This window comes from Cyanistes caeruleus, chromosome 7, assembly GCF_971803275.1.
Source record: "Cyanistes caeruleus chromosome 7, bCyaCae1.hap1.1, whole genome shotgun sequence".
Classification (NCBI taxonomy): domain Eukaryota; kingdom Metazoa; phylum Chordata; class Aves; order Passeriformes; family Paridae; genus Cyanistes; species Cyanistes caeruleus.
The window spans coordinates 12,830,030-12,857,193 of record NC_141707.1 but is presented as its reverse complement, the minus strand read 5'-3'; the positions used below and the strand labels follow the sequence as shown (position 1 = coordinate 12,857,193).

General features: G+C 40.2%; 1 protein-coding gene across 4 annotated transcripts in view; it reads right to left on the bottom strand.

The window, feature by feature from the left end:
* LOC111931945 (uncharacterized) overlaps positions 1-27,164 on the bottom strand; it is a 193,271-nt gene that overhangs the window by 98,029 nt on the left and 68,078 nt on the right. For 2 of the 4 annotated variants that reach the window (XM_086897293.1, XM_086897296.1), the window contains one exon: positions 11,307-11,486. In XM_086897293.1, the coding sequence (XP_086753419.1) occupies positions 11,307-11,325 (19 nt within the window). In that variant the 5' untranslated portion in view covers positions 11,326-11,486. Of the gene's footprint in view, positions 1-11,306; positions 11,487-11,998; positions 13,732-18,683; positions 19,533-27,164 lie in introns of those variants that run through there. The other 2 variants (XM_086897295.1, XM_086897294.1) reach the window with 2 other exon arrangements.

Below are 27,164 nucleotides of genomic sequence, written 5' to 3'. Positions count from 1 at the left end.
ATGGCTGACTTGAACTGAAATGAAAATGCAGGTGAATCTTAGTGAGCCAGGACCCTGTATTGTATATTGATTGACATTTTTCATGATTTGATGTAGGTAAAATAGCTTCTATTTCAGGATAAATATTTATTTATTCTTCAGGACAATATGTGTCCTGAAGAAGAGAGTCTGTGGTGCGAAGAAGTGCCAGCTAATACATGGCATAGAAGACCTAAGGTGAACTACATATGAACTTCTTTTACACAGAACTCTTCAAATGCTGGCAGTAACACAATCATTCTGATAAGAAAGCCAAAGAGTAATTACTGAGCACTGGGATGGTTAACTACCACCTGAAGGCATAATTCTGCAAGACAAGTGCACATGGACTTTGACAACAGATAAGACTTCTGATTTCCTACACAGCAGAAAACTCTCCCCACCTTAACCACTTACAATAACATTACTTGTTTGATTATTATCATTCATCTTTTGCATTATACAGAAATGTAGTTCCAGTGGAGGTAAAATACCTTCGAAATTACCCACTCTTTCTTTTTTATAAGTAAAAGCTATTTGTCCTTGTACTCTGCTCTCATACAAAATCCTTTCAGCCTGAGACATGGGCCATATCCCAGCTGAGCCATAGGGCTCACTTTCAAGCCCAAAGGAAATTTCTGTGGGTGATCCATCTTACTACAAGAGAGAAACTGGGCTGGCTGCAGATGTCTCACCAAAGCTGAAATTCATCAGGTTTCTTTTATTCTGAGTTAAGTTACTGTGTCTGATTTAGGAAATAAGCTGGAGGAAAAAAAAAAAAAAAAAAAACCCAACATGTTTGGCTCGTTCAGATACCACCCATAAATACAGTTAATTTTATACAGGTTAAGCATGGTTGTAAGGTGCCAGGAAAGTACATGATGCATAAAACAGGCTTTCCAGAAAATAATTCTACAGTAAATTGTACTTTTGCTTATAATGAAGCTATATATAAACTACACAATGAGGCCCATATTGAACTGTTGAGTAGTGTGCCAAACCTGAGATTATTACTTCATTTTTCTTGATTCCCTTATTTCCCACATAACTCTCTTGTTTTCCACTTTAAAAATGTTATTTTCTCTACAAAGCTCATAAAGGTTAGGAAAAATATGACTATCAGTATATACTGCAAATAGACTGAACTTTTTATCTTGTCCTTTCAGTCTTACAGAGCAACAGCAGGATCAGGTTTTCAAGAGCCACAGATCTTGAAACCAAGAGCACCCATTAGATACTTGGTGTGATGAGCAGGTGGAGCCTGCATTTTCACTTCTGCTACCTCTCTGGTGGGGGTAACTTTTGAAAAACTTGAACATGGGGTTTATTATCCAACCTAAGGTGGTGAATGCATTGACATTCTCCATTTCCATTCTGTCTCATTGCATGAGAACGAGGGAGGCCTTAAGGAAAGGAGAGGGAAAGGGCTGGTCACTGCAGCCACGTTGCAGCTATTCCTGGTAAGCTCTGCACCTCCTGGCAGTTACTAGCTTGATGCCACATGCCTGTTTATATAATAAAGATTAAAGGCACATTTCAACAGACATTTGCTTTCTAAACTTGCTTATTAAAAGGAAACAATGACTTTTTTTTTCCCAGGTGACGTTTTGACATCATGGGAGTCATCACAACGAGCAATCACTTTCTGAGCAGGTGCTTAGCTTCATTATCCTGTATCAGGAAATGTAAAGACATGATATATAAAAATGAATCTCTGGTGTCATGTAATTTCTAGTAAATGGAAAATAGCTCCCCTCCTGTCAGTTAAGCTTAACTAATATTAAATTAACACAAATGAGGTCAGAATCAGGCCCAGAGATAATTTCTTATATTGAAGATGGGATAGTGAAGTGTTTTACCTGTCATTTACTTAATTTTGTGTTCCCCAAACTACTCTTATTGGCATCAAGTACACTGAATATACTTCAAATATAAATACCAAATTATGAACCTGAGTACACTTCATCTGTGTAAGCCATGGGTTAGAACTTGCTTTCACTGCTAGGACTGGAATTAGCAAGGTATTTAAATAAAGGAAAAAAATATTATAGGATTACTAAAGAAAATGGTAGCAAAATATGCAAAATAGCTAGAAGACCCTACATTAAGGAAACAGTGTATGAAAGCAACAAGTACTGAGACCCCAAGTAAGTGTTGTTACAGCAGTATGCATGCAGAAATTATATTTTCCATGTAACACTGTAAATCCAAAACCAAACTATTTTTTGCTAAATTACCTTCAAAGACAACAACTCTTAAAATAATTTTGATGTAAAAACCAACAGTACAGTAGTTTATACTCTTAGATTTTGTCTTAGTCTCAGTGTGTAGGAGTGTTCTTGATTATTGCTTGCTTGCTTGAATATAAATTTCTATTAGGACATAGCTGACACACAAAATTCACATTTATAAATAGCTTCTTATTCCCGCAAACTCCAACAATTCTTGGAAGAACTCTAGCCTCAAACTGCTAGCCATGCAATTAATTGTTTTTCTGTGGTGATTGGAAGCATCAACATATTTTGCTGTTTTTTAATCAGAAGCTGTTTCCAAATTAAGGATTCTTGCTTAGAATTTGTGCCTGTACTTTATGCTTTCCAAGAAATTAATCTTAATAGGAAACAATCAAGGAAATGTACATGTGGTTTGAAATCCATGTAGTTTAGGAGCTGTGGAGATTTTTCATGTGAAAAGCTGCAGCTCAAATTAATTTGACACATTAAAATGTTTCCCACCACTTTCCCTGTCCAGAACTGCTTGTGCAAGACTGTAGACAGAACAACATTTCTCTTAAAAGGAGGTTTTGACTGCATAGATACCAGGGCAGCCTCACACAAAGCTGTTTTTATCTTTTGCTCTGGTGACAAGGTGCTAGTCCGATTTCTGTAATTAGGGATTCATCACATTCTAATATTGGAAAGCAAATAGCATTGTTAGTGCAAACCTTTACTTGAGGGAAAAAAAACAACCCACACCACATCAAGCTATAATTCCCAGAAGTTTGAGAGAGAACATTTTAAAGCTGGCAGAGCAGAGATAAATGAAAGGAAAACACTTTGAAAGTAGGTTTCAAGCAAAACATTTCAAAGTGCAATAGAAAACCAATAAAGACCTCCATTAGCACATTACTTCACAGTTGTAAACCTGTGCATATAATTTTTCTTAAAAAACTCTCAGCCTCCTCTGGGGAGTCACCACCCAAGCAGCCTCAGCAGGAGCTGTCTGGGAGCCCAAGAGTTCCGGTGACAAGTAAAGGAAATCCTGCAGCTGCTGACTCACTGCACACAAAGGTAATTGCAGATAACCTGAGCAAGGTCCTGTCTCAGGAAAAGTCACAGAAATGCAGTGAGATGGGTTCTGTTTCTCAGTGTGACAGCTGGTAGAACACAGTTAACTATCTCTTGGGTTTTAAGCCGTTGGTGAAAGGAAGAATGTCCAGCAAAATACGTGTACCTCTGGCCAAAGGAAGTGAGAAGATGGTACCTGAAAATATGAGAGAGCAAGTCTAAAGAGCAGTCTTCAAGGTGGGTGGAGGAAAGTCCTTTAATTAGGGCAGACACACTGACTTTTGGGGAAAAAAATGGCCAGTTCCCATTTTGTCCTCAAATGCTGTGTGGTCCTGTGCAATGGCAAGATCTTAGAAGGAGATCAGTCATCAACTCAGAAGCTACTAGTTTGGGAAATCATAGATATTGCAAAAAGCATTGCCAGAGAGCATTTATTTTTCATATATTCCCACAGCTGATAGGGTTATCTCCTCCAAGACTTACTTTCACAGTTAAGCACCATGATGTTCAAGAATAGTAGAGGAAAAGCTGCATACTTCACACAAGATGCATGTTTAGATTCTTCTAACTACTCTCACAGTAAGACTTCATACATGTTAAAATGGCATCACATAAGTTGAAACCACATCAGCCAAGAATTCATTCTTCTGTTTTCTTAGAGAAATGATGGATTCAAAAGAACTAGTTCAGCTTGGGTGCTAATTGGGTGTTTTGGAATCTTTAAAGTGATAATCTAAAACCATCAGAAAATACAGGCTTCCTCTAAAAAATAGTAGGATCAGAACAATACTAATGGTTCAGGGACTTTAAAGGGGCAAAAAATAGCTGGATTTTGTAGATGAGTGTAATTTTTGCATGCATTATCCTGAGACCTTCTATCTTAGGAAAATGTCTTTGCAAAAAAACAAAATGAAGTCAGGATTTTTTCACAGCAGCTCAGAAGTGCTTGGAGCTACTACTTCCATTAGCACACTAAAGCAGAAAAAAATAAAAGCAGGTGGTATAATAAAATATTTTGTGGATTAGATAGCTGTTAGCATTGCATAGGTGCCCTAGATGTTGTTTTCCAAAACCAGTTTTCTGTACATGGTTCTGAATGTTGCAAAACAGAATCCCAGAATTGCCTGTGTTGGAAGAGAACTTAAAAGACATTTAATTTGGGCAGGAATGTCACCCTCCAGACCAGGTTATTCAGGGCCCCATCCAACCTGGCCTTGAACAAATCTCTTTGTGTATCAACAGGTTCCTCCCTCTTCCACATGCGAGGAGAGCAAGGTACAAATCTCAGTTTTGTGGATCTCAGGTGTCACAATATTGAGGGCAGCATCTCAAAAATCCCACTGAGACAGATGTCAGCTCCTGATTTCCCCAAGGTGAGGACACACTGCACCTAAGGTATTTATTGAGACTTTTTGCCTCAGGGTAGGATTTAGTAAAATTGCTTTAAGATGAAGGCAACTGCATAAAGGTAAATTTCCTCCCAGATTTAGAACCAGCTTGATGAAGGGAATTATTGATTACTGATGAAATGCTAATACCCATGCTAAATGTAATTTATTCAAGAGGTGGCTATGCTGTTAATGAACAGAAACATTACTGAAATTAATTAATTAATTAATTGCCTGAAATTTACAGGATGATGTAAAAAGTAAAGCATATGCTCAAGGTGGTTTTGCAAGGTGTTTGAAGATATTTTTTAGTCAAAAGAGTAGATGAAAATTCAGGGCTGCCATTTTTAACACATTTGGCTGGAATACAGGAAAGAAACAGCATGACAAACAGGCTGTTTAGTGATCAGCCTGGTGTGGGGCCATCCACAGAGCCTGGGGCAGGGGTTGGGGTGCACTCCCTGGGTTTGCACCAGACAGCCCTGGATGGGACTGGGAGCCCAAATCCTGGGATGGGAGCCATGCCAGGGGATTAAGTCAGCCTTGAAAGGGAGAGAAGAGCAGCTGACTTGCTGACAATGTGGTTTTTAGGGGAAATTTGTAGGTTTTGTGAGAACCACAAAACAGTCAAATGGAGCTCAGAAAGGTCGAGGAACTTGAGGCAGCAAAGTCAAGCCTTCTCTGTGGTACTAAAACTTAACATGGAAATTTTTGCAGATGACTTTTACCTCTCTGAAAATAGAAGCTGATAATGAAACCGTGGACTTGAATTTAATGATCCCAGTGTGAAAGGGCACCTATAAAATGATTTCTCCTTTTGTTGGCTGCTTCTAACCAACAGTTTAGAACAACATAAACAATTTACAGCGACAAAAGGTGGGTTTTTTTCCCCCTGACCTGAATGCAGTAATTGCTACATTTATTTTATGATTCTCTTGTTGGAAAAAATAAAATAAAATAAAATCAATGGTGAATGGAGCAGAGGGCATTTGGAGCCAAACAAGATGAGTGACAGATGGTCACTGAATGACCACACAAAGTCATAACATCAGAGATCCTAGAAAGTCAATGGTCCTGGTCCAGGCAATGAGTAACACGGCATAGTTTCCTAAACTTAAATAGGTACTTTTGAAGCATAACTCTAAAATCACCCTGAAGTATTTTTAAAACTCCTCAATATTGTGCCTGTGGGGGGAAGCTATTTTTTGTGTGTTGGCGGTGATTTCAGGAGTGAATTTTGGCAAGCTCAGCTGAGTTCCCTCACTGCACAGTATATAATAATGCTCATTATGATTATATCAAATACTATCCATTTTGTGCAGAATTAAATTTGATCTATTTTGAAATGAATTCAAACTCCTAATACCCAGATGCATCCTGGCATCAGATTTTTCTTGGTAATTAGCCCATGACTCCTTGATGGTTAATTTTTTAAATTTTGTACATAACTCTTATTGCATTTTACATTACTGCTTTTTTTGTATGGAAAATATTTAACAGAACAACAAATGGGTCCTCTATTCTACCTTTTTTGTTAGAGGCCAAGAAATCACAAAACAATGGACCACAAAGATTCCCCCCCAGCTTGCTCAGTGCTTTGCTCCTGAAGAAGCAGAATACCTTTCCAATCTCCAGGGCTGAAGCTCTGGAGAGTTTTGAGTGTTAAAAGTTTCTAATCTTTTATTCTGCTTCACTTATCTGGCCATACATATTCATGAGGAAGGTCATTATAGCAGCACCCAGTAGTGTGGCTCCAGTTTAGAGCAGCGGCACTCAGCGCTCAACAGCCAAACTCGCAGAAGCTCAGCAGTCAGGAGAAAGCAATATTCTGAAACCTAATGAAACCAAAAAAGTTTTCACCTACATTATTGTGCTACCAGGGGGAAAAGAATTTTTGAACTTATTTGTGTCTGTCTTCTTAGAGATTTTAAAAAGGCATTTTGCCTCGAGAGTCCGATGGCAGGTGCTGCATACCTGTATTTTTCAATTGCCAGAGGAGTGCTGCACAGGGCGAGCGGGGACAGTGGGATGAATGACATGGATTTAAAGAGCCTGGTCACCAAATTTCAGAGAAGAGTGGGCTTAAAAACAGTGCAAGGATCAGGTTTGTTCTTCTACAGCTGTGGTCTGTGACTACTCCAGATGTTGGTGACAAACCTGATGATACCAAAAATCTTTTGGTGTAAGACAAACTAGCAGCTAAATGAGCTTGGAGTAAAAATTAGATGCAGAGCTGAGATTTTAGAGGAAGCTCCTGGAGATGCCCTCAGGCCACCTGAGCTTGAAAGAACTCTACATGTACTGGGGTTACCCCAATCCTGTCCACTGGTCCCAAAAGCAAGTGCATACCAATGCAAAATTACAGCATCCCTCCTGTAAATGACACTTCTCAAATACCCAAAAACTCCAGTGACCTTCCAGTTGCCTGCCTCACATCACTCTATTTGCACTCTCAGTGCAGTGCAAAACATTTTTTCAAGGATTTCTAGTTTCATGATAGTAAAACTGTGTGCAGATTACTTAAAGATTAATATATGCTAGATAAAATGTTTCTAGCATTCTATGCATCAAACAGGGATACTTTTTAATATTTCAATTAAGCATTTAATTGAAATTACTTTATCATTACTTATATCAATGTCAACACATTTCAATGTATATAGCTGTAGTTTGGATGAGTGGGTGGCAGTAAACCACAGTATAACCAGTGTATTTCAATACCCAAAACTGAATATTAATTCCTTATCAACTCTTTTGCCAAAGCATTAATTTGACTCATTAGATTCAAGTGAATGTGTGAGAGTCAAAGAACAAGGAGAGACACAGGAGGGCATTTCTATCCCCCAGCACAGAGGGGGAAGGCCATTTCCTCCCATTCTCACCCATTTGTGCCTCAACAGGGGGAACATGTAATGCTGCAATACATTTCCTGCAGGTGGCAGGAAAAAAGGAAAAAACCAAAATGGCAGTGAGTCCCTTATATGCAGTCTGGGACTGCTAGGGTGTGAGTAGAGATCTCATTCTCACTGCCTTTCTAGGACCTGGCAGCTTTCTGGAGGAATCCTGCCCCATGTTGCTATCTATCTCTCATTTTGGAACAGGAGATCAAGTCTGCGTCCTGAATGTTTTTTCCTCTCTTTATTGTCAGCTTTTATCTGCTCTGTGAGGTTGGCTCCCTCTGCACTGCAGTCAGGGTTCCTCACCTTCCATTTCAGTGATTTCAAGGTAAGATTTTACTGTATCCCTATCCCTATCACCTATCCTGGAGACAGTTTCTGTTCCTTCCCTCATTTACCTGTATTCTGCCTGTGATACTGATCTGAAAGATTGTTTCTTCTCCTCTGAACATCACTTTCCCTGCTCTTGACTGTGCCAAATGACTGTGTCTGACACACTTGCCCTTGGCCTCCCAACCCAGCACGGGCATTGCCCAGCTCACTGCAGGGTTACCTGAACTGCATCTGGAGCATCCCTACCAGCCTTGCAGCAACTTAATTTTAGGTGTTTTTGAAGGAAGAAGTGATTTTTCCATAGCTCAGATAGCTTTTATCAGAATATTCTTAATATTAAACAATGATGCCATTCAAGGAGTTAAAACTACCACCCTCTAGAGACTATTCAAAATTCAGTAACCTTGGCAACAAAATATAAAGCAATTCTGATTTAGTTGTTTAAAATGGGGAAAATACACCCTTACATATGTGAACATATTGCTAACAGATTGGTTTAGGTTGTTCTTATTTTCCTAATTGTATGGCTTCCTTAAACATTCCAGTGTTAGAAAATACCACATTTTATTCATATAAGATTTGTCCTACATTACAGAACATCACCTGATCAGGAAAAAAAACCAAACACATCTCTCTGAAACAGAGTCAGAAAATGGTGCAGGAGCCTGCAGACATTCTTGTCAACTGACTATAAACAGAAAATAACAGTATGCACTCAGGTGATTTTTCAAGGCATACTGAATACTCACTCATTATTATTTTCATATCTTATCTTTCGGAGAGTCTCTAAACTTGCTCTATCCCCTGAAGAGGTATGCATTTCAGGGTAGGAATCAAAACAGGAACATTCCCTTCAAAGCTGAAGCCTCATGTAGCTCCAGAAGATGAGCTGTGAGCTGAGAGACAAGCTGGTGAGTCTGGACAGCACTGCTAGACATGGAAATGTCTGGGACTAATGGGAAAATGTTGGGTGGCTCTGTGCCCCAGTACCCAGCCCCACTGAGGTCCCTGCTGCTCTGCACCTCCACAGGGCTCCACAATTGAATTTGGCTGCCTGAGATTTTCTTTTTGCTTTTGCAAATTATACCAAAGTATTACCCTCATTCACTTAGGAGGCTTGAGGCAGTAGGCTCAGGCCATCTAACAGCAACCTGCTAAAAGTGCTGTATGTTTTCTTAAGTTTGTGAAATAATTTGTTTCCCCAAGCTAGTGATAATATGGATTTGGAGCACAGCTTTCAAAGATTTATTTAATAAAGGTTTACCATTTTTCTTCTAGCAGAAACAATCAGAGAAAAGAAAGCTATTCTCCTCCACACAATGGAAAGCAGGATTATGGAATAAAAGCAAGGGAGATAAGAAAGGTGAATCAATTTAAATGACCTTTACTCAAGCTTCATTGAAACAAATGAATAAGAGGATTTATCTACCAGAAAATAAAGCGGAAATAAGAAAATAATGGCTAAACAGCAAACTAAAGGAAAAATTCTAATTATATTGAAAGAGATTTGCCAGGGTTTCTTGGTTTAAAATTAAAAACAGCTTAGAGTATGTTAAAACATGTGTAGATTAAAGCTGAGCAAACATAATAAACCCACTTGGACAGCTAAGCTAGGAGTAGGGCAAAATGCAGTGCTTGCAGCTGAGAAAGGGCTTTGCCTATTTGCACCATTAACTTTCTAAAATTTAGTCCTCCTACCTTATGGATCAACTGTTTTAGAGATTAATTTGCTCGCTAATACCATAAAATCCTGGTTTTTTACTTCTCATGTAGGACAGGAGCCTAAATAGTCCATTGCAAAGCTAGGGGGAAAAAAGCATAAGTGGAATTTTAACAGTGCCACAAGCAATAGCTGTGGGGCTGAAGGTCCTGAGTGTCAGCTGTGCTCTCTCCTGGTGCACAGGGTCCTCACCCTGACATTGGCCTGGCTGTGCCAAGCAGAGGCATCCCTGGGACAGGTGCAAGAGTGCAAATCCCTGCTGTCCACAACTGGTGGGAGCCAGACAGTACAAGCACCCCAGCAGCTCCTGGAGCCCACCTGGAGCCTTTGCTGCCCATCACCAGCTCAACGCTGCTGCTGAGCACCCTGAACAGAATCTGCCTTCCAGTGCTGGGTAGAACCTTATGTGGGTTGATTGGTTTTGTCCCCATAAATATTTTTTAATATTTGTAAAAAAACACCTTAAACAAGCAAACTACATATGCAGTTATTCTGGTGCCTTTTTTTGTTTGCTTAGCTTAAACCTTAAATCTTTGCCTCCCTCTGATATGACAATCAACCAACTAAGACCATTAATTACATGGTGATAAATTTCCTTCAGTGCACAGATACCAGGGTAATAGGTTTAAGCAAAGTCATGGAATTTGGCAGCTTTCCTTTCCTAGCAAGATTATGTCAGTGCTCCTAAATCCATCGATCCAGTGAGACAGTAATTAGTTAATTTAATGAGAATCAAAGGATTTTAGCCTGCAGAATTTACAGTAGTAACAAGACAGGTCATTTTTGGAAGCTATTTCCAATAAAAACACTTCAATCAGCCAGCAAGAATATTGTGTCTTGATTAAAAAAACAGAGCATCGTTTATTGCTATCACCACAGGGTTAGGCTAATGCTGGAAAATATCCTGTGCTTACACTCTTTTTGGCTACTGTTAGAGAGTGCCTGTGTTGTTTTAAGAACATTATCATGAATCACTTTTGTGAACATCTTCTTAGGGTGCAGCCATGTGCATGGATGGTTCTGCTTCTTCTCGTTAATTATTTTCCCTCCAGAGAGGAGATTTCTGCTGGTGCCTGATTGCTGTGGCTGCCAGGGGCAATACAGTGGGCAGGCAAAACAAGGCTCAACTGCAAAAGGCAGATTTGCTTCACAGCAAGATATGCCCAAGAAATATTGGTTTCAGCTGAGGAGCTCCACACAAGCCAAACGTGTAGGAAAACTCTGTTGAGCTTGCCTGATCCTGGAGACTGCCTTTGCTGTAGCTCTAAAGAACAATTAATTGTTCTGAGGAGACATCCTAAGCCTGGCATTTAATTTAAGTCTTCAGAGACTTCTGCTGTTGGCACAAACAGGCAAAGAAACCAAAACCATTTCGCAAAAGAACAAACCAAATAAAGCCAACCAGGAGCCAGCTAAAGGACAAACCTAGCCTCTGTTCATTCACCTGTGCTCTACAGGCATAGGGATAAAAAGCATCTGAGACAGACAGACAGACAGCTGGACATCCTCTACATTCCTCCATTCCCTCACTCCCCTCCCAGATTTTTGCTGTGCAAGGGACCTCTGGTAAGAACATATATTCTGTGGAGAAGTGTCTCCTGCAGCTGCAAGAAGTCAGGTGTAAGGTAGTCTCCACAAAATGTGAATTATTGGCAATGCATACCTTTGCTTTTGTAGACCATGCTCGCAGCACATGAGCTGTGAACAAAGGTGGGAATATTGCTCCTCTCTGGAATTGGCTCTAATTCTGGCTTTCACCACAAACTTCATGGCTCCTTTTGTGGGTGATTTTGCTTATTCTTCAGCACACGTATTGCAAACAGCCTGAACACTTCAGAGGGCTCTAAGGAAGAAAGGTGAAGATAAGAAATATTTTCTGGCAAAACTTTCCTTACAATATAAATATTTAGAGGGGCATGAGTTCCTGAGGTGTTTATTTAAAAGCATCTTCAATTTACAGTCAGCTCCAGAATCACTGCATAATATCCCCATCATGGAAGTAGTTTACACATAAATATAACAACTTTTTCTCTTGTATTTCTCTTTGCTTACACAAAATAGACATGTGAGTATAAAAATATTGTGATTAAATTGAGGAATTAGTTGGCTGAATACTTAAACAATTCCCCTACCAGAGAAATAAGAACTATTTAACTAAAGAGTCAATGTCTTCTCTGAGGATGTTTTAAAAGATTGTTTAAATCTTATAAATATTTAAAGACCTGCATAGAAGTTAATGGATTTTTAAAGAAAAACAAAACAACAATGTATTTATGAGCAACAGCATCTTATCTTCTACTAAACCAATTAAATAAAAGAGTAAATCCAATGTTGTGACTGTAGTTTGAAAATTACCTTAGTTGAACTAGATCGTATCTCTGTTGAAACGCAGTCAGGGTTTTGCTGAAAATAATACAGATGTTTTTCAGCTTAAACAGATAAAGCTCCTGCTATAGGAACATCACTTGGCCTTCAAGCAGCAATGAGAGGATGCAGGTTTCCCACCCTTGCCTTTCTTTGCTGTAAATAGCAATAGCACTCTGGCCAGTGTCCTATTCCCATGCTCATTTTGCATGCCTGAGGATCAGACCTTCGTGGTTTTAAAGAGTAGTCATAATATTTCTGAGGGGGTTAAAAGAGAAACTAACTCTGATTTAGTTTAACTTTGTAAATGAAACTACTCAGTGCAATCACTTGTTTCTCCCTGATGGTAGTGACTGTGTATGTTGAATACATAAAAGTTTGTTTTTACACAGATCCCTGGGCATTTGAAGGTGAGCACATAGTCAAGGAGTGGTGATTGGTGAGATGGGACCCCACATGGTGTATCTTGGTCACTTGTGAGGAAAGCTCCCCAATTTCTACAAAATCTCAGCTCTGACCAAAGGAGAATAAATCCAAATTCTATCATTCAAAACCACTTATTTCATTACTGCTCTCTGTGCTAAGCAAGCATTTTCCACTTGGTAATTAAGCTTGATCATGAAGACAAAAACATCATTTGCACATATTTTTAAGACAAAAGAGTGGTCTGATTTCATTCACTTCACCACAAAGCTAGTGTGCACCATGTCTGAAAGGAAAGCAAAGGCCTTGCTACCATTACCCTTGAATCTAGAGAAAATTTAAAGTGATGTGAATAACGTGTGTGCATGTGTGTGGGGGATGTGTTGGTTTTCTTTTTCAATGCCCTGCTTTATTCTCACTGAACACACTGACAAATGTTAAGATGAAACCTCAGCTGAAGGAGGTTCTGCAGAAACACTGGCCCCCTAGCAACACTGTTACTATGCACAAGGAGTACGTAAAACCTTATTCCCCTAAAAGACCGTGTTTGAGGAGGGAATAAAATTTTATTTTCTTTTAAAATAAAGATAAGGTGCTTGCAGATGTTCCACGCACCTCTAAATATACTGCACAATTTGAATAGGGGCAGGATTCATAATTTAGGCCCGGAATGATGACCGCGGCATGGAAGCAGAGATAACAGATCTTTTCTGTGAAAGGCGTGTTCCCACCATTGGGAATCAGGAGAAACCGAGCATTTGGTTTGGGGTCCAGAGAAACAGAAGTAAAGAGGACATCCACAAAGGGGAGCTGCTGTAATAAGGGAGGGTACGTGGCTGGGGAAGGCTTTTGGCAGCCTGCTTATTGCCCAGGAGAGGCCTCTCTGGGCCTGCACAGGGAGGTGTTCCACAAAAGGCAGTCCTGCAAGAAAGCAAATTGAATAGGAGAGGAAAACAAATCTTTTCACTGGCCAGATGAAGGATGTGCTCAGAACAACATGCTTCCAGGAATAAATCCTCTTTCTCCTCTCCCAGCAGCTTATTCAGGAAACAGAGCCCTCAGAGTACCAATGATTGCAGTGAGTTAATGAATGTGCTGTAGTGGTGCAGCTTATGAGGCTCCCAGCAATTTTTTAAAACTATGATTTATCTTTCTAACTCCTGCTAAGGAAGAATCCTATCACTACGCATCTCTAAGCAAATTCTTTGAATGTGTTGCTTTCAGTGAATTGTATATTTTCTCTTTATTGACCAAAGCTTTTGTGAGCTGCTGTACAGTGCAGTACAGGCGTCACCGTGAATGTGAGAACAGCTTCACCAAGATGCATAGGGCTGTATCCTTATCCATTTGGTCACCAGAGATGAGAGAGGTCTTTCTGTGCACACAAAAAAGCAGACTGAGCTGCTGAGAACTCAGCTAAGGGTCCTCCATGCTGATATCCTGGGAAGAAAGACCCAAGCTCTGTTGCCATCTGTCACTGTGAATCTGGCAGGGCTCTGGCACTGACCAGCTCTAGTGCACAGTGAGTCACTTTGATATTCAGAAATGGCTGTTTTGCACCCATATTTCCCATGGAAGCAGAGGTCTGAGTCCCAAATAGCTGTACTGTAGAACCCCAGCACTGCTGCCATCACCACCTGATGGGGACAGGTGCCAAACAAGCTCACCAGCTTCTGCCACATCCTGGCAAAAGGAATATGAACAAGCCTTAGGAAAGATGTGGGGGTTGTTTTTTTTCCCTTTCCAAAAAACACCTTTTTCAGCAGCAGGCTTTTTAGCTTGTTTTACTTTTCCAGCTGAGCAGACCCGGTACAGATGCAGCCTAAGGTAGCGCTTTTCATTTTGTACACCCACATTCACAAGTGTCTCTCATTGTTCATGCTTTCAGCAGAGGTTACCAATTATACTGTGTGTCGTACATGGCAGCTGTTTACAAGAAAATTACATTGTTTATATATTTTTCCTGCAGTTAACAAATTATCTTAAAAGTCAAGTTGCTTGATACAGAAATAAGGGAGCCTACTGTATGCTTTAAAGCTCTACAATTGTTGGTAAATTGCACTCAGCACAGAATTATAGACATCATTCGGAAGGAAATAGTTTCCCAAGGGATTCATCTGACATCATAAACTATGAAAATGAAGGCTTAACCATTTATAAATGTCAGCAGAACAAAACCACCCCATTTTTTGAGTATAATTAGTCACGTGCAGTTAACTGTTTAACACTTGCACTGTACTGCTATTGAGCCCCGATTGCTTTCTTGAAATTAAATTGATGGCTGTTCATTTATCATTAATTGTGCTGTGAGCTTCAGAGGGGATTGAAAGCATGAAGGAGGTTGGCTCACAGACTGGACCCAGCATTTTTTGGCATAATGAATAAAAGTGAGCCACATCTCTCATTCTGCACGTATGAACCATCCATAGCAATTGTGCCTGTCCTCACCACTCACTGTCTTCTGTGTCACTCTGGCAGCAGTTTTTATCAGCTAGGACCATTAGGCATTGGAAAAAATCAGTGTTTTCTGTTTTCCTATAGAGGTGTTGGCAGTCAGGGGATGTGGCTGCCTTGCAGGTGCAGTTCAGGGCAGCAATGAGCCAGCACCCACTCCTCTGCTCAGCCTCTGCTGCGTGGGAGGATCAGCACAGCAAGTCCATCTCTCTCAGCTCCACAGGCAGGTTGGTGAATCCCAGGAGCTTCAGCTAGCACTCACCACCCCAGGAAACTGTTGGTGGTACGCTTGTTTCACTGACCTGTGCCTGTTCTCCTCAAGGTTGACTCCCTGTTGGGAAGATGTTGTGACCCATCTGGAAACCAGCCATACTACATGGCTGTGTTGCCACTTCCCCTCACACTCCCAATAGTTTTCAATGCCCTTGTTTCCCTCCTGGAGTCCCCTTTGCTCACATGATATACATGAGAAGAGATGGTCTCCTGCTTCCATGCCTGTCACTTTGCTTTCTGACATTGCACTGCTACATTTCAGCAGATGGAGAGTATGGCCTCATCTGTAAAGTAACAACTTGCTGGTACTTGGTACTTCTGATATAAATCCTTGTTTTTTGCACAGTTGCAATGACAAATCATAACTATTCGTTCTGGTCTTAATAATGAGCATCATTCTAATATTTCAGAAGAGCCTCAGTGCTCTTGCCTGTATTCACCTTATTTCAATGGAGTTGCAAATGGGATAGACAATCCACAAAAAATGACACTGGAAAACCATAAGCCATCCCTGTATCACACTTCAGTGGTGTCTTTCTGTGCCTTTCCAACAGCAAATCACCAGCCACTGCAGAAGGAGCTTTACTGTTAATTATGATGGTAATGTAGTATGATTTGCACTTGCTTCATACATATTACATATTTCAGATGGATAATAAGGGAGACAGTATAAATACCTGAAGAAAATGAATAATAGGAAGTGGGGGGAAGGATCCATGAAGAAAAGGGATTCCAGAAAAAGAAAGAAAAATAAAGTTGTTGAGAAATATTTTTGAGAAATCTGAAGCAAAAAGTCTTAACAAAACTAACTGCAGAAAGGAATTAGAACAGCCCCAAGAAGCATGTCATTTCCAAGTATTCCTTTCAACTAACTTGTGATTTAGAAGATGAGCATCCTATGCAGACTGGCATTAGAAATGAGATTAAATTGGAAGGAGGGAAAGGAGAAAGGAGGGAAAACGTTCAAAATGAGGGAAAGAGATGGATGCATTAAAAGCAGTAAATTGTCACTCAAGAGATGGTGACAGGGCTATGACAGGTAAATAGAAGGATTTTTTTCCTCAACAACAGAACCATTTCAAGAACGTTTCACTGTCTCTTCTTATTTACATTAATATGTATTTGATCATTAGAGGCAATGAAAAATGACAGTAACAATGCTCTTCAGCTACAAGGACAGTCAGTGTCTATGAAGGAAGATTGGGTTACAGCCTCCCAAAGACCACAAATAGCTGATGACATTTGGGTGGTCCTGGTCAAACCCCTGCACTCCATGTGTGCCTTTTCCACAAAGTGAAGATTGTATTTGTTACAGTTTCTTTTCTCTGCACATTTTATATGGGATCCCAGCTCGTATATCAGATCACATTTCATTATCTTTTATGGTAATGCTTGGGTCATATATCATATTCTCCAATAAATCTTAGCTTTGCCAGCCCAGCAGAGTATCTTAATGTTACCTTTCAGAATACTGCTTTCAGCAGTGGATACACAGGGCTGCATCTTTCACATGGGTTTTTTTGCAGTTTATCAAAATGAAACATGACATCTACTGTAAATGATATTCGCATTTAGTGCTTAATGATACATCTGCTTCCTCTCATCCACAAATTCTGGTGGTTTGCTAAACAGATATTTTGTTTAGTGACAACCTGTATGCCAAACTGAGGGTTCGTTATCTTCAGCCTATCAGCAATGGAAGCTGATGCAATTATGAGTTGGGGCTATGAGCTAAAATAACTCAGGTATTAGAACAAAAAAAATAAAAAGCCTTTGCAAATACTGGATTTAAAATCATGCTGACTTCCAGAAAAAAATATTAGTTTTAAAATTTTAGATGCCATCAGGTACTGCTATTGTTTTCCAATCTAAAGGTAAAAAAAAAATGGTGCTCTGCCAACAATAACTTAACCAAGAAGCAACAATTATTGGCATGGAAAATGCGAGAGAGAACATAAAAATGTGTTTCCATTAGCTTCTGGTGTACTTGAATAGCCATGTGGACACATTCAGAATGTCGTGGGATCTGGGGGCAATAGAGCACAGAAAAAACCTGTTGCTGCAGCCCCAGTCTGTGCCCTGTTCCACAGTCTCTGGGCTGGTACCACTCTCTGCTGTCCAGTGGGCAGCATCCAACATTTAGGCAATCAGTTTCCAAGGATTTTTGATAGGCAGAACATGTAACTTAGAGTAGACCTACAGCAAGGTGCAATTTTTGCAAGTTAAGATAAAAAGGGCTAAATACAATTTATTAATTTCTGTCTAAATTAAGTTCATATTTTTTATTTTTGTTTTTTTCTTAGACTTTAGAATTTTTCAAAGAAATTTCCAGAACTTTCCTAGAATCAGTGGATGTCTCTGGTGTAAATTAGCTCTTACCTCCACTGAGACAATAACCTGAAGGAGTTACATATTGTTTTGTTATCAGGCATACTCACTAAAAATCCCCCACATTTATTTTGTGATTAGTATCCTGAGTGTACATCCATAAAAAAGAAAAAAACCCCTCCACTTTCATCACTGGCTTTTGGCCTGGCTGGTGAGTGGGAAGTGGGCACTGCCTTCTTTCTCCATCCCACTGACTCTGGAGGTCATCCTAGGGAGCAGATGGCCATCACACAAGCCTCACTCACACACCTCTGACAGTGCATTAAACTGTTACAGGCTGACCATGATCCCAAACATCCCAGGGACGTGGCCTTGTGAAAATAAAGTTGACTTCTGGATGACACTCCAAATATTAAGATATCTCAGGTACGGCTGGAAGAATGCAGAAAGTTTACTTAATATGAGTTTTTCACCTGAATTTCCAACCATTGCCATGCTGACATCTGGTTAAAGGAAGGAGACAAATATTTTTTATCTTACCTGTCACTCAGTACATTTCCTTCTTAGAAAGCTGATAGGCTCAAGAGTCATGTCCTTTGAACCACATTTTGGTTTGGTTTTCCAATGAAAAAGGCACCAATCCATTATTTTGAAAGACTGTTTGATATTTAAAGATAAATTCCTGGTTTTTTTGAATATTACATCTTCTAAGTGAAAACTCTATGGCCACTTGAGAAGACCATATTTATGGCCTTACCCAAAGTCTCTGGCTCTGCTAAGTTCTCTCTGCCAGGAGGATCTCCTCCTTCCTGACACCTCAGGAAGGCCTGGAATGAGGTGGTTGTGATGAGCACAGCCATTTCTACACATTCCATCCTAGATTGGGGACTGAAAGCTGAATCCTCTCTCCTGCCCCACCCACATCACCAAAATGATGTCCATTTCCCTGTGCTGTGGCTGCCTGTGTCTCCACAGTGACACTGGTGCTTTAGCTGCCACCTGAATTCCACCCCTCAGCCCTCTGCCACCACTCCAGCCCCATTGTTGTGTGTCAGGGCCTAGAGATGCTGCTGGGAGCTAAATCACCATGCTAACGTTGCCTTCCTTTGCCATTTGCTGTTCTCCAAACTGCTCTCTTACTTCTCTCCCTCCAGTTCAGCTGCCAAATGAAGAAAAAAGTAATGAAAACATCCATTACCTCAGATGTCCCACATAACTCTAGTTCTTTGCTCCATTCTCAGACCCATCCTGGAACTGCATGAAAACCTCTGTAGTTATTAGTGGAAATTCACTTCACAAGAACAAAAATCTCCAGCTCAGCAGCAGAAGTTACATTAAAAAGAGCTTGTCTGTGTAAAGCTCTTGATGAAAGGAAAACGTGACAGCCAAATTGCATTCTCTCATCTCTGTTCCTCCTTGGCCTGGCACAGGCTTCATGAGGTGAATGGAAGGGCTTCCATTGATGTCAGTGGCTGGGGATGCAGTTCTTGATGTGCTTTGAGGGGCAAGAGAGCAAAGAGCACCTTTGTTCTGCCTCCATCTAGGTAATTTTAATTGTGGCAGTGGAGGAAAACAGCACCTGTACTAAAGGATAGAAAAGGGAACGTTAAAAAGGGGCTGAGAAGTGCCACAAGACAGGAGGAACTGCCTGTCAGTGAAAATAGTGAGGAGACTAGGAGGCCTGTTTGGTGTGTGTTTTAGAGAATGTTTAAAGAGCTGCAGTCTCTTCTCTGTGTAAGTGGGGTGTTGATTTTAGTCAGTGTGTGCAGTGGATGTGTATGTCCTTCCTCACCGAGATGGAGTAATCTGCTCCTCCCCAGCTCTCCTCCAGCTGGACACAGCTCCCAGCCTCTCTGCTCCTGAGAGCAGGGCCTAATCACCATCCGTCTGCCAGCCACAGCTCTTCTCCTCTGAAAGGCCTCTCCTGCCTTCTTGGTGCTGAGAGGATCCCTAGAGGTGCAGGGAAAATTCCCCTTTTCAATCTCCTGCAGGAATTGCCCCCTCACAAATGATCTGCAGGACCAGCCTGACCATGCTGCATATCCCTGACGATATGGGAGCACATGCCTAGAGGATTAGCAAGGGCTTCATGCCACAGGGAGCAGCAACTACTGCAATTTCCCCTCAGGACAGGGGAGCCAGTCTATCCTGCTGCTTGAGCCTTAAAATAACCTTTATATTTTCCTGCCTGCAAACCAGTTCAATTTTCTGAAGATTAAATTCTCTCTACATTAATGATGAAGGAAATCAGCTTTCTTGCAAGATGTTTCTTTAACATTTCTCTCGCTACAAACAAATGTAAGCTTTGAGAAGCTGTCTTTTATCAGGAATGCCTGAGACTTGGAAATGCTCATACTCTTACTGGTACTACAGGTCACTGCCCTTCTCAGCACTTACCAGAGCTGAAAAACTAAATAGCTTGTCATTTCTGCTTAGAAATGTGTCTGTGCTTGCACCCACTAGTAACCCTAGTGTAGCAAGGAAATATTAAACATTCAAGCAATTTAGCTTAGTTCCAGTTCATTTTCAATTAACAGGAGAAAATCCTCTCAGACATAATAGGGTATTTCTGGTTGGAGGTTAGTTTATTTGTCTGACTAAAGTAAGTACTTGGGCTTACAAGTTAAACTCACTAATGTTATTACAAATGTAGTTTATTAAATAAAAAGCACTCAGAAAAAAAAAAAGCACAGAAAATTAAAACACTGATTTCAAAGGTATTTCCCCTTTTCAGGAGGCTTTAAATTAGTAAATATCCTCAAATGAAATCCATACAAACTATTTCAGGGAATAAATTGTAGTATTATTATACAAGGTTATATCTCCAAACCTCTAACCTTTCTATATATTCATCTGCTTTATTTAGAATGTAAAACCTACTATGGACAAATTCAGCTTGTCTTTTCTGATGCCATGACAAGCTGGGAAGGTTTATCCAAATTTCCATTTTCCCTGACATATTAGGCAAGGTGATGTCTTCTGAAGACATCTTCCTGACTTTTTAGACAAGACCAATATGAATCCAAGGAAATAAGGAGGTTGGCTGGCCAACACTTTCCATTGAGGTTTAACATTGTGTCATCTAACAGAAGCCAAAAATTAGTCTCTTCACAAACTGATGTTAGTTTGTTAGGGGAGGCAAAGATTCCTCTTCATATGGCAAATGAAGTTCAGCAGTTCCACAGGCAGATCAGAAAGGGTAAGGGTGGAGAGGAGAGCAGATGCGCATCAGGTTTTTTGAGTAAAATCTCATATAAACACCTGAACTGGAAAACACACACATCTCTGCTTAACTGGTTTTCCAATTAAGGAATCCTTTCCAAATGACCTTTCCCCAAAGCCAAAAGAACTCAGACTGGAGCTTCCATTCCCAAGCTGCTAATTTTTATGCTTTTATATGTTTCTTATGTTTTTCCTTGTCTTTGAAAAATTTTAAAACCATCCTTTAATTTTTTTTTTCCCTTGGAATCATAATGTCTTCCATAAAAGACAGAAGCCATTGATGGGCACATATCAGTGAGCTGTATTTTGAAAGGTGAAATGAAAGAAAGAGGAAAAGGAAAAAAACCAGGAAAAATGCAGAAAGTCCCAGAGCATTTATAAGCTGTCTGATACACTTTTGATTTACACATCTGGCAAGAGCTCTGGTAAGAAGCAATAACAAAGCTACAGAGGTATGGGGAACCAGCAGTGAAGAGGATATTTTGCATCTGTGAGAAATGCAGGAAAAAAAAAAATCCCTTCATTCTCATTCAAGCTGTTTTGACAGAATTAAAAAGGAGTGCTTTCACAAAACAAGAAAACATCATAGTCACTTTTCCTCCAGCAGCTCTCATTGACCAAGCATTTCCTCTTGTCTGGTGACAGAAGGAAAATCTGTGTATCCAGCTCCTCAGAGGCACAATAGGCTCCAGTTCCAGGGCAGGTGGTGCTTAGGAAATCAATTGAAATGAGAATGATAAACATTTAAGAACACTGGGTAGCTAAAGATCCTCTTACAGCCCAAAGACACCACAATTATAGTAATCTTTACACAAGACTGAGGACTGCAGCTCCTACCCTGAGCACAACCTCCCATGGGGCAGGTGCTCCTGACAAGCCAAGGTGACACAAGAGAGCAGTATCAGGGAGAAATGTAGGACAGCCACTCTTCTGGGGTGACAGGGAGGCCTGGTTGGTGCCATTTTCTCTTCTTTATTTCTGACTCACCTGTACACTATTTTGGCATCTTTGTACATTGCTATCCCCCATTGCAAAATAGAAAGACAAGGAGACAGGAAAATAACCACTCTGGGGCATGGCTGGCTGCATCTAGGCACACCAGCTTGTTGTGGGGGCAGGTTTTTCCTGCAGAAAGCTGCTGCTTTGAGGTGGGGCTTCCTACACAAAGCTGCCTTGGTGCCCTGAGACCCAGCCTCTCCCATCACTTCCTTGTGCCTGGCCATTTCTCAGACTCTAATAAGGAAATGCTGATAAAGTTCAGATGTGGAGTTGGCAGCCATAAGTCCCAGTCATGCTCTGCCTGCCAGAAAGCTTCAGAAACCCAAACACACTGAGATTTAAGGGTTTCCAATGACAGAAATTGGATTTTTCTTTTCTTTAGCAAATCTATGTAGTCTTTCTTAGTTGTTCTGGATAGACAAACACCAGTTGGAATCACACGCTTTCAGGTTCACACCTGAGTCAGAAATGTTGCTCTAGTTTTCTAATTTTATCCACTTGTCCTGCACAGCTTGTTTATCTTCTCTATTCTTCCAGCCCACTTCTGTTTGCTTCGTGATTTGTCTCTTAGCACACTGCTATTCCACCTTCCTAAAAATAAAAACTCTTAATTTTCCTATGGCGTGCTCTGCCACCCACCACTGTAATTTATAAAGAGCTGTCACCACATTCAAGTGCCAATCTTCCTCAGTGAACAAGTGCTGCTCAATGGTGCTATACATCCTTCTGAAACTTCAGATTCTGCACTAGGTCTGGACAATCCAGGCTAGGATAAGAACATTTTGAAGTCAAAACTGGATGGATCAGATTGGAATCTCTTTCTGGCAGGGTCTATATGTCCCATGGACTGATTTTTCTATCTGTCTGCTGTCCCATAATCCACATTCACCCTTCATACAAGAATTCATCTCTGTTTTGCATCTGCAGAAACATAGTGCCATAAATAATTTACCACCTCCTCGCTTGCAAGTCAGCCTCTTTCTAGAAATTTGTGCACACAAGAAACATTTTTCAGGTGCTTGATATATGTTTTCCTCCTTATTCTACTTGTTCAGAGCCTGCCTCCTCCCTCCCAAGCAAAAACAAAAGACTTAGTCCAAAAGGAAATTTTTATTATTTACTTCAAAGAGCATCAAATATGAATTTGGAGCCTGAATACTAAGGTGGCCCATTCTTGATGAAAATATTTCACAGAGTTATACTAACAGAATTAGCCAAAACTTACTCTCCCTCCCCCCTCTCCTTCAAAGCCCAGGTACAAAATCACAATTTATGCTTTTTTGGAAGATCACTTAGTCTTCAAAACACAGAATTAAATGGGTAGTTAATAAACTAACTCAATGCTGAAACCACCTCTTTTGCTCTTATTACTGACTGAATAAAAACAAATTTGTAGCAAGCATTCTCTGCAAAATAGGCAATTGCATTTAAGAACATTTATCACTCTAAGTACACAGGTCATAGAAACTCTGGTTAAAATTATGATGTCATACTACTTTTGTCTGTATTTTTAATACAAGTTAAGGTTTGCATAGGAAGTTATTTTAAGCAGTAAGCAGACTTAAGTCAAAACTGATGCAGTTTGCCTTTCCTCATCAAAAAACCTCACAGAAAATCCAGGAACAATCACCACTGCAAAACCCCAGCACCATGCTTATGAAAGGAAACCAAGTGACTTCCCAGAAAAGAAGATGGGCATCTCAGCAGAGCCATTTTAATCTGAACAGTAGCAAATTGTGTGACTGAGAGATTTGTCTCCAAAGTAAAATTTATGCAGTGAGGACTTTTGGGAACAGCTGGGTAATGCTCAGTCCAGAGCTCAACTACTGGGACTGAAGCAGTTTTTTTTTTCCACACAGATTCTTTTGAAAAAACCACAAACCACCTTAAATCTGAGATAGAAATCTTAATTTTTCATTTGTAAGAGGATTTTCTACAATTTTCTGATTGGTTTGCTCACTTTAACATTCCTACAGAATTTCCATCCTTTGACCTCTATTAGACTTTGCACGTGGATTTTTCCTTATTGTAACTTAAAAAATATTGAAATTCATGATGAGTTTTAGGAGAAGAGATTCGAGGTTCTTTTACAAAGTAAAAGGCTCGAGATGGAAAATGTTTTTCTGACTCAACCAGAGCTCTTCTGTATGTGAAAAATTTGAGTCTGATGTTTCTCTCGTGCTGGAAAAAATGTAAAGTCTTTGAAGTCACGCCATAAAAGTCAAAAACTACACAGTAATAAAGAAAAAAATGAGCTATTTATGTCTTTTTTTTTTTTGCTTGTTTCTTGCCTTAATCTGAAAAAAATAATAAAAATCACCTGATTTATGTTTGTTCTTTGTGTAGATAAGGCATGACAAATACATTCAAATATGCAGACCAAACACAGTTCTGATAAAAAATTCAGGATTCTTTCTTTTCATTTTCATGGACTGAGTTTCAGCTTTTCATTTTGATTTTGTTTTGAAATTCACATTTTCCAGTGTGGTCTCCTTTATTTGGATTATTAATATTTCTCATCTCTTGAACAGAAACAACAGGTTCTGCTGCACTTTTGACACTGAGAATCAGAAACATCTTGAGTCAAAGTAAATGAAGCTTACAAGTTTCTCCCCATTCTATATCTTATGACATAAATGTGAGTCATAGCTTTGAAGCAATCATGAAATTGGATGCAGAAACTGTAAGAAGCACATAAATAAAGGGGAAAAATTAAACTGTGAGAAGGCCTGAATTAACTAAAATAAATAAACAATTTTCCAAGAAATTAGATTAAATTAATTTTTACAGAAAGAATTGGCAAGTGATTTCAAGTGTATAAATACAGTGGTAAAAGTGAAATATTGGTGTTCTACTCTAGAATGTTGATTCACTGGAAAAAAAAAAATCAGTATTTAAAGTCTGAATTTTTTTTAGGGTTTTTTTAATTGTATAAAATTAAATTACGGTGATTATGTTGAAAAAAACCAAAGAGATGAACAAGGCACACATTTTTGCAGGGGCTGAATGTAGCTGTGCCAATTTTTTTCTGCACATAAAAATCATACAAGCAAATTTTAAACAGAGAAGAGCTGCCAGAGTGGGCTGTTGGGGTGTGTGGTGCAGCCACTGCCCAGCCTGGCACAGGGCAGAGCAGATGGAAAGGTCAGAGCTGGAACCCCTGTGCCCTGCCCAAGGTCTGCAAGGGGCACCACCAACTTGGTTTTGCCTTCACTTTGGGTTTGAGGGTCAGGCTGGCCTTTCCTTGCTTTGCTCTGTTATTTCTGTGCTCAGAGTTCAGCAATGAGAAAACCTGGAATAACTGACAGTGAATTCTGATGTCTTTGTAGAGCATTCCCCAGACTTCCCTGGCTAAACCCAAATTTCCTTCCTCTTGCCACCCTGGAGACTTTTCTACCTTGCAAAGCTGGTCTAAGTTTTTTACCACTAGCAGCAAAGTACCCACAACATGCTGTTTTCAAGGCTTCATAGATGAAGGCATGTGCTTTCATAAACAAAATATCTTTTCCTGCAGAATAGAGGTGTTCCAGGTATTCTGTGACTTCAAATACACACTGAGCAAGTGGTTTCCCATGGCCTTTTGACTCTTGTACTGTGCTCTCAAGAGAAGCTTTCCCATTTCTGCTTTGCAAGGTACCAGCAAGGGCACAAAAGTGCCAGCAGGAAGGTTACTGCAGCTGTACCCAGAGCAGCCAGAGACCTCCTTTCATCCACCCACACAGCTGGAGAGCTGGCACCAGCCAAACCCCACCTGCCTGGACTGTGCCTGGACTCAGGGCTGGTTTTGGGACACCAAGACAAGCAAGAGCTGCACACAAGTGCAGCCAGTGTGAGGGAGGAAAGGTTGAGAGACACTTTCCCTGATTCAAACATAGAAAATATTATTCACCTGAATAAACAATAAATATTATTAGAGAAAGCATGAAGAAAAGTATCAGCTACTGGGCTCACAGGAAGAGAAGCAATGGAAATTACAGTAGTCAATGTAATGGTCTAACGTAATCATGAAGGACAAGCCTGTGGGACACCAGCAAGAACATTTACAGTGGACATTTCTTCATTTCTGAGGAATCTGTCCCTCTTAAGGGCTCAGCAGCCCTTGTAGCGCTTGGCATGCTGACCTAAATCAAATTGACTAGAGAAGTCAATTTGCTTTCATTTGGGTAGGGAGAAAGGACACGTTTTCATATCCCAAATCTCTTTAGGGATCTGAATTATCTTTCCTTCCTTACAGTCCAAAGAAATATGTGATCATTTCCTATGCCTGTGCGTGGTTAGTGGCTCCTGGGGGAAGGAAAAAGATGTTCTCCTTGTTGCCTGGCTAGCATTTTAGGGAGTTCCTAGGGGTGTTGAACTCCTGTGCATCCCCAGGAGGGCAGCTGGCACGTGTGAGCCAGAGCAGATCAGTGAAAGAAACTGTTCAAAGGGAGGGGAACTTTGCAAATGGATCTCTCATCATCATCACACACAGGACCTAGAGCTGCTTCTGCCAGGGAGATGCAAGCAGCACGACTTTTGGAAGGGAACAGTCACGAAGCAGCCGTGCTGAAGACAAACACACCAGCCCTGCAATAGGGGTGGTGGCACAGCAGGAGGAAAAGTGCAGCTTTCACCACTTCTTCTAAAGTGATATTTAAAGGAAAAAGAAGAGGCAGAAATCTCAAGGAAGCGCATTTTAATTATGATTAAAGAAAAGATTATAGCTATATCAGCATGGAAGGTGTAAAACCTATTTTTCAAAAAAAATAATCTGACTTCACGTACAAAAATGTTAAATTCTCTCCCACTGCAGAATTTTCTGAAAACAAGCCAAGAGGAATTTTTGTTAAAGAGCTTAAGTGCAATATAATTGAAAGAAGATTTGATTTCTAAGAATATAAAAGATAGCCTAAATTAAAGAAACCCTAACAATCTTTTATCCCCAGATAGATTTAATAATTTCCAAATATATCCTCAGACATCACTTTTCTGGGCCATCCTCCAGTTCTGATATCAGTGGCATGTTTGCAAAGGCTATGGAGGCTTCAGTGAAATTACCTCTTCTGATCAAAACAAAGGTTTCCTACCTTTTCCCATGTCTTGCTCCATCCGTGGTGGTAAACAGACAATATAAATAGACTGATCCCTTTCACTCTCCTCTCTCTGACTAAAATGCAATCAATACCTCATCATCCTTTCTCATGCACAGCAGTGCACAGGTTATTTAGCTTCTAAACACAACTATTGAGACTGTCAGCATCAAAGGAAATGGCAGGACTGTCCTGTGCTAATAAGATTCTGGCCTTAATGTGATGGCCTGTGAAAAAAGGTTGCCCCCATCCTTCTGATATCCAAACTGCATCAAGCCTTTGTCAATTTCTTCCTTTCTGTCCTATAATTGCTTTATTCTGTTGTGGGGACTGAAGAGGCTAAACATTGCTTTAATAATCCCTAACTGAAGGCCTCCAACAGTTCCTTC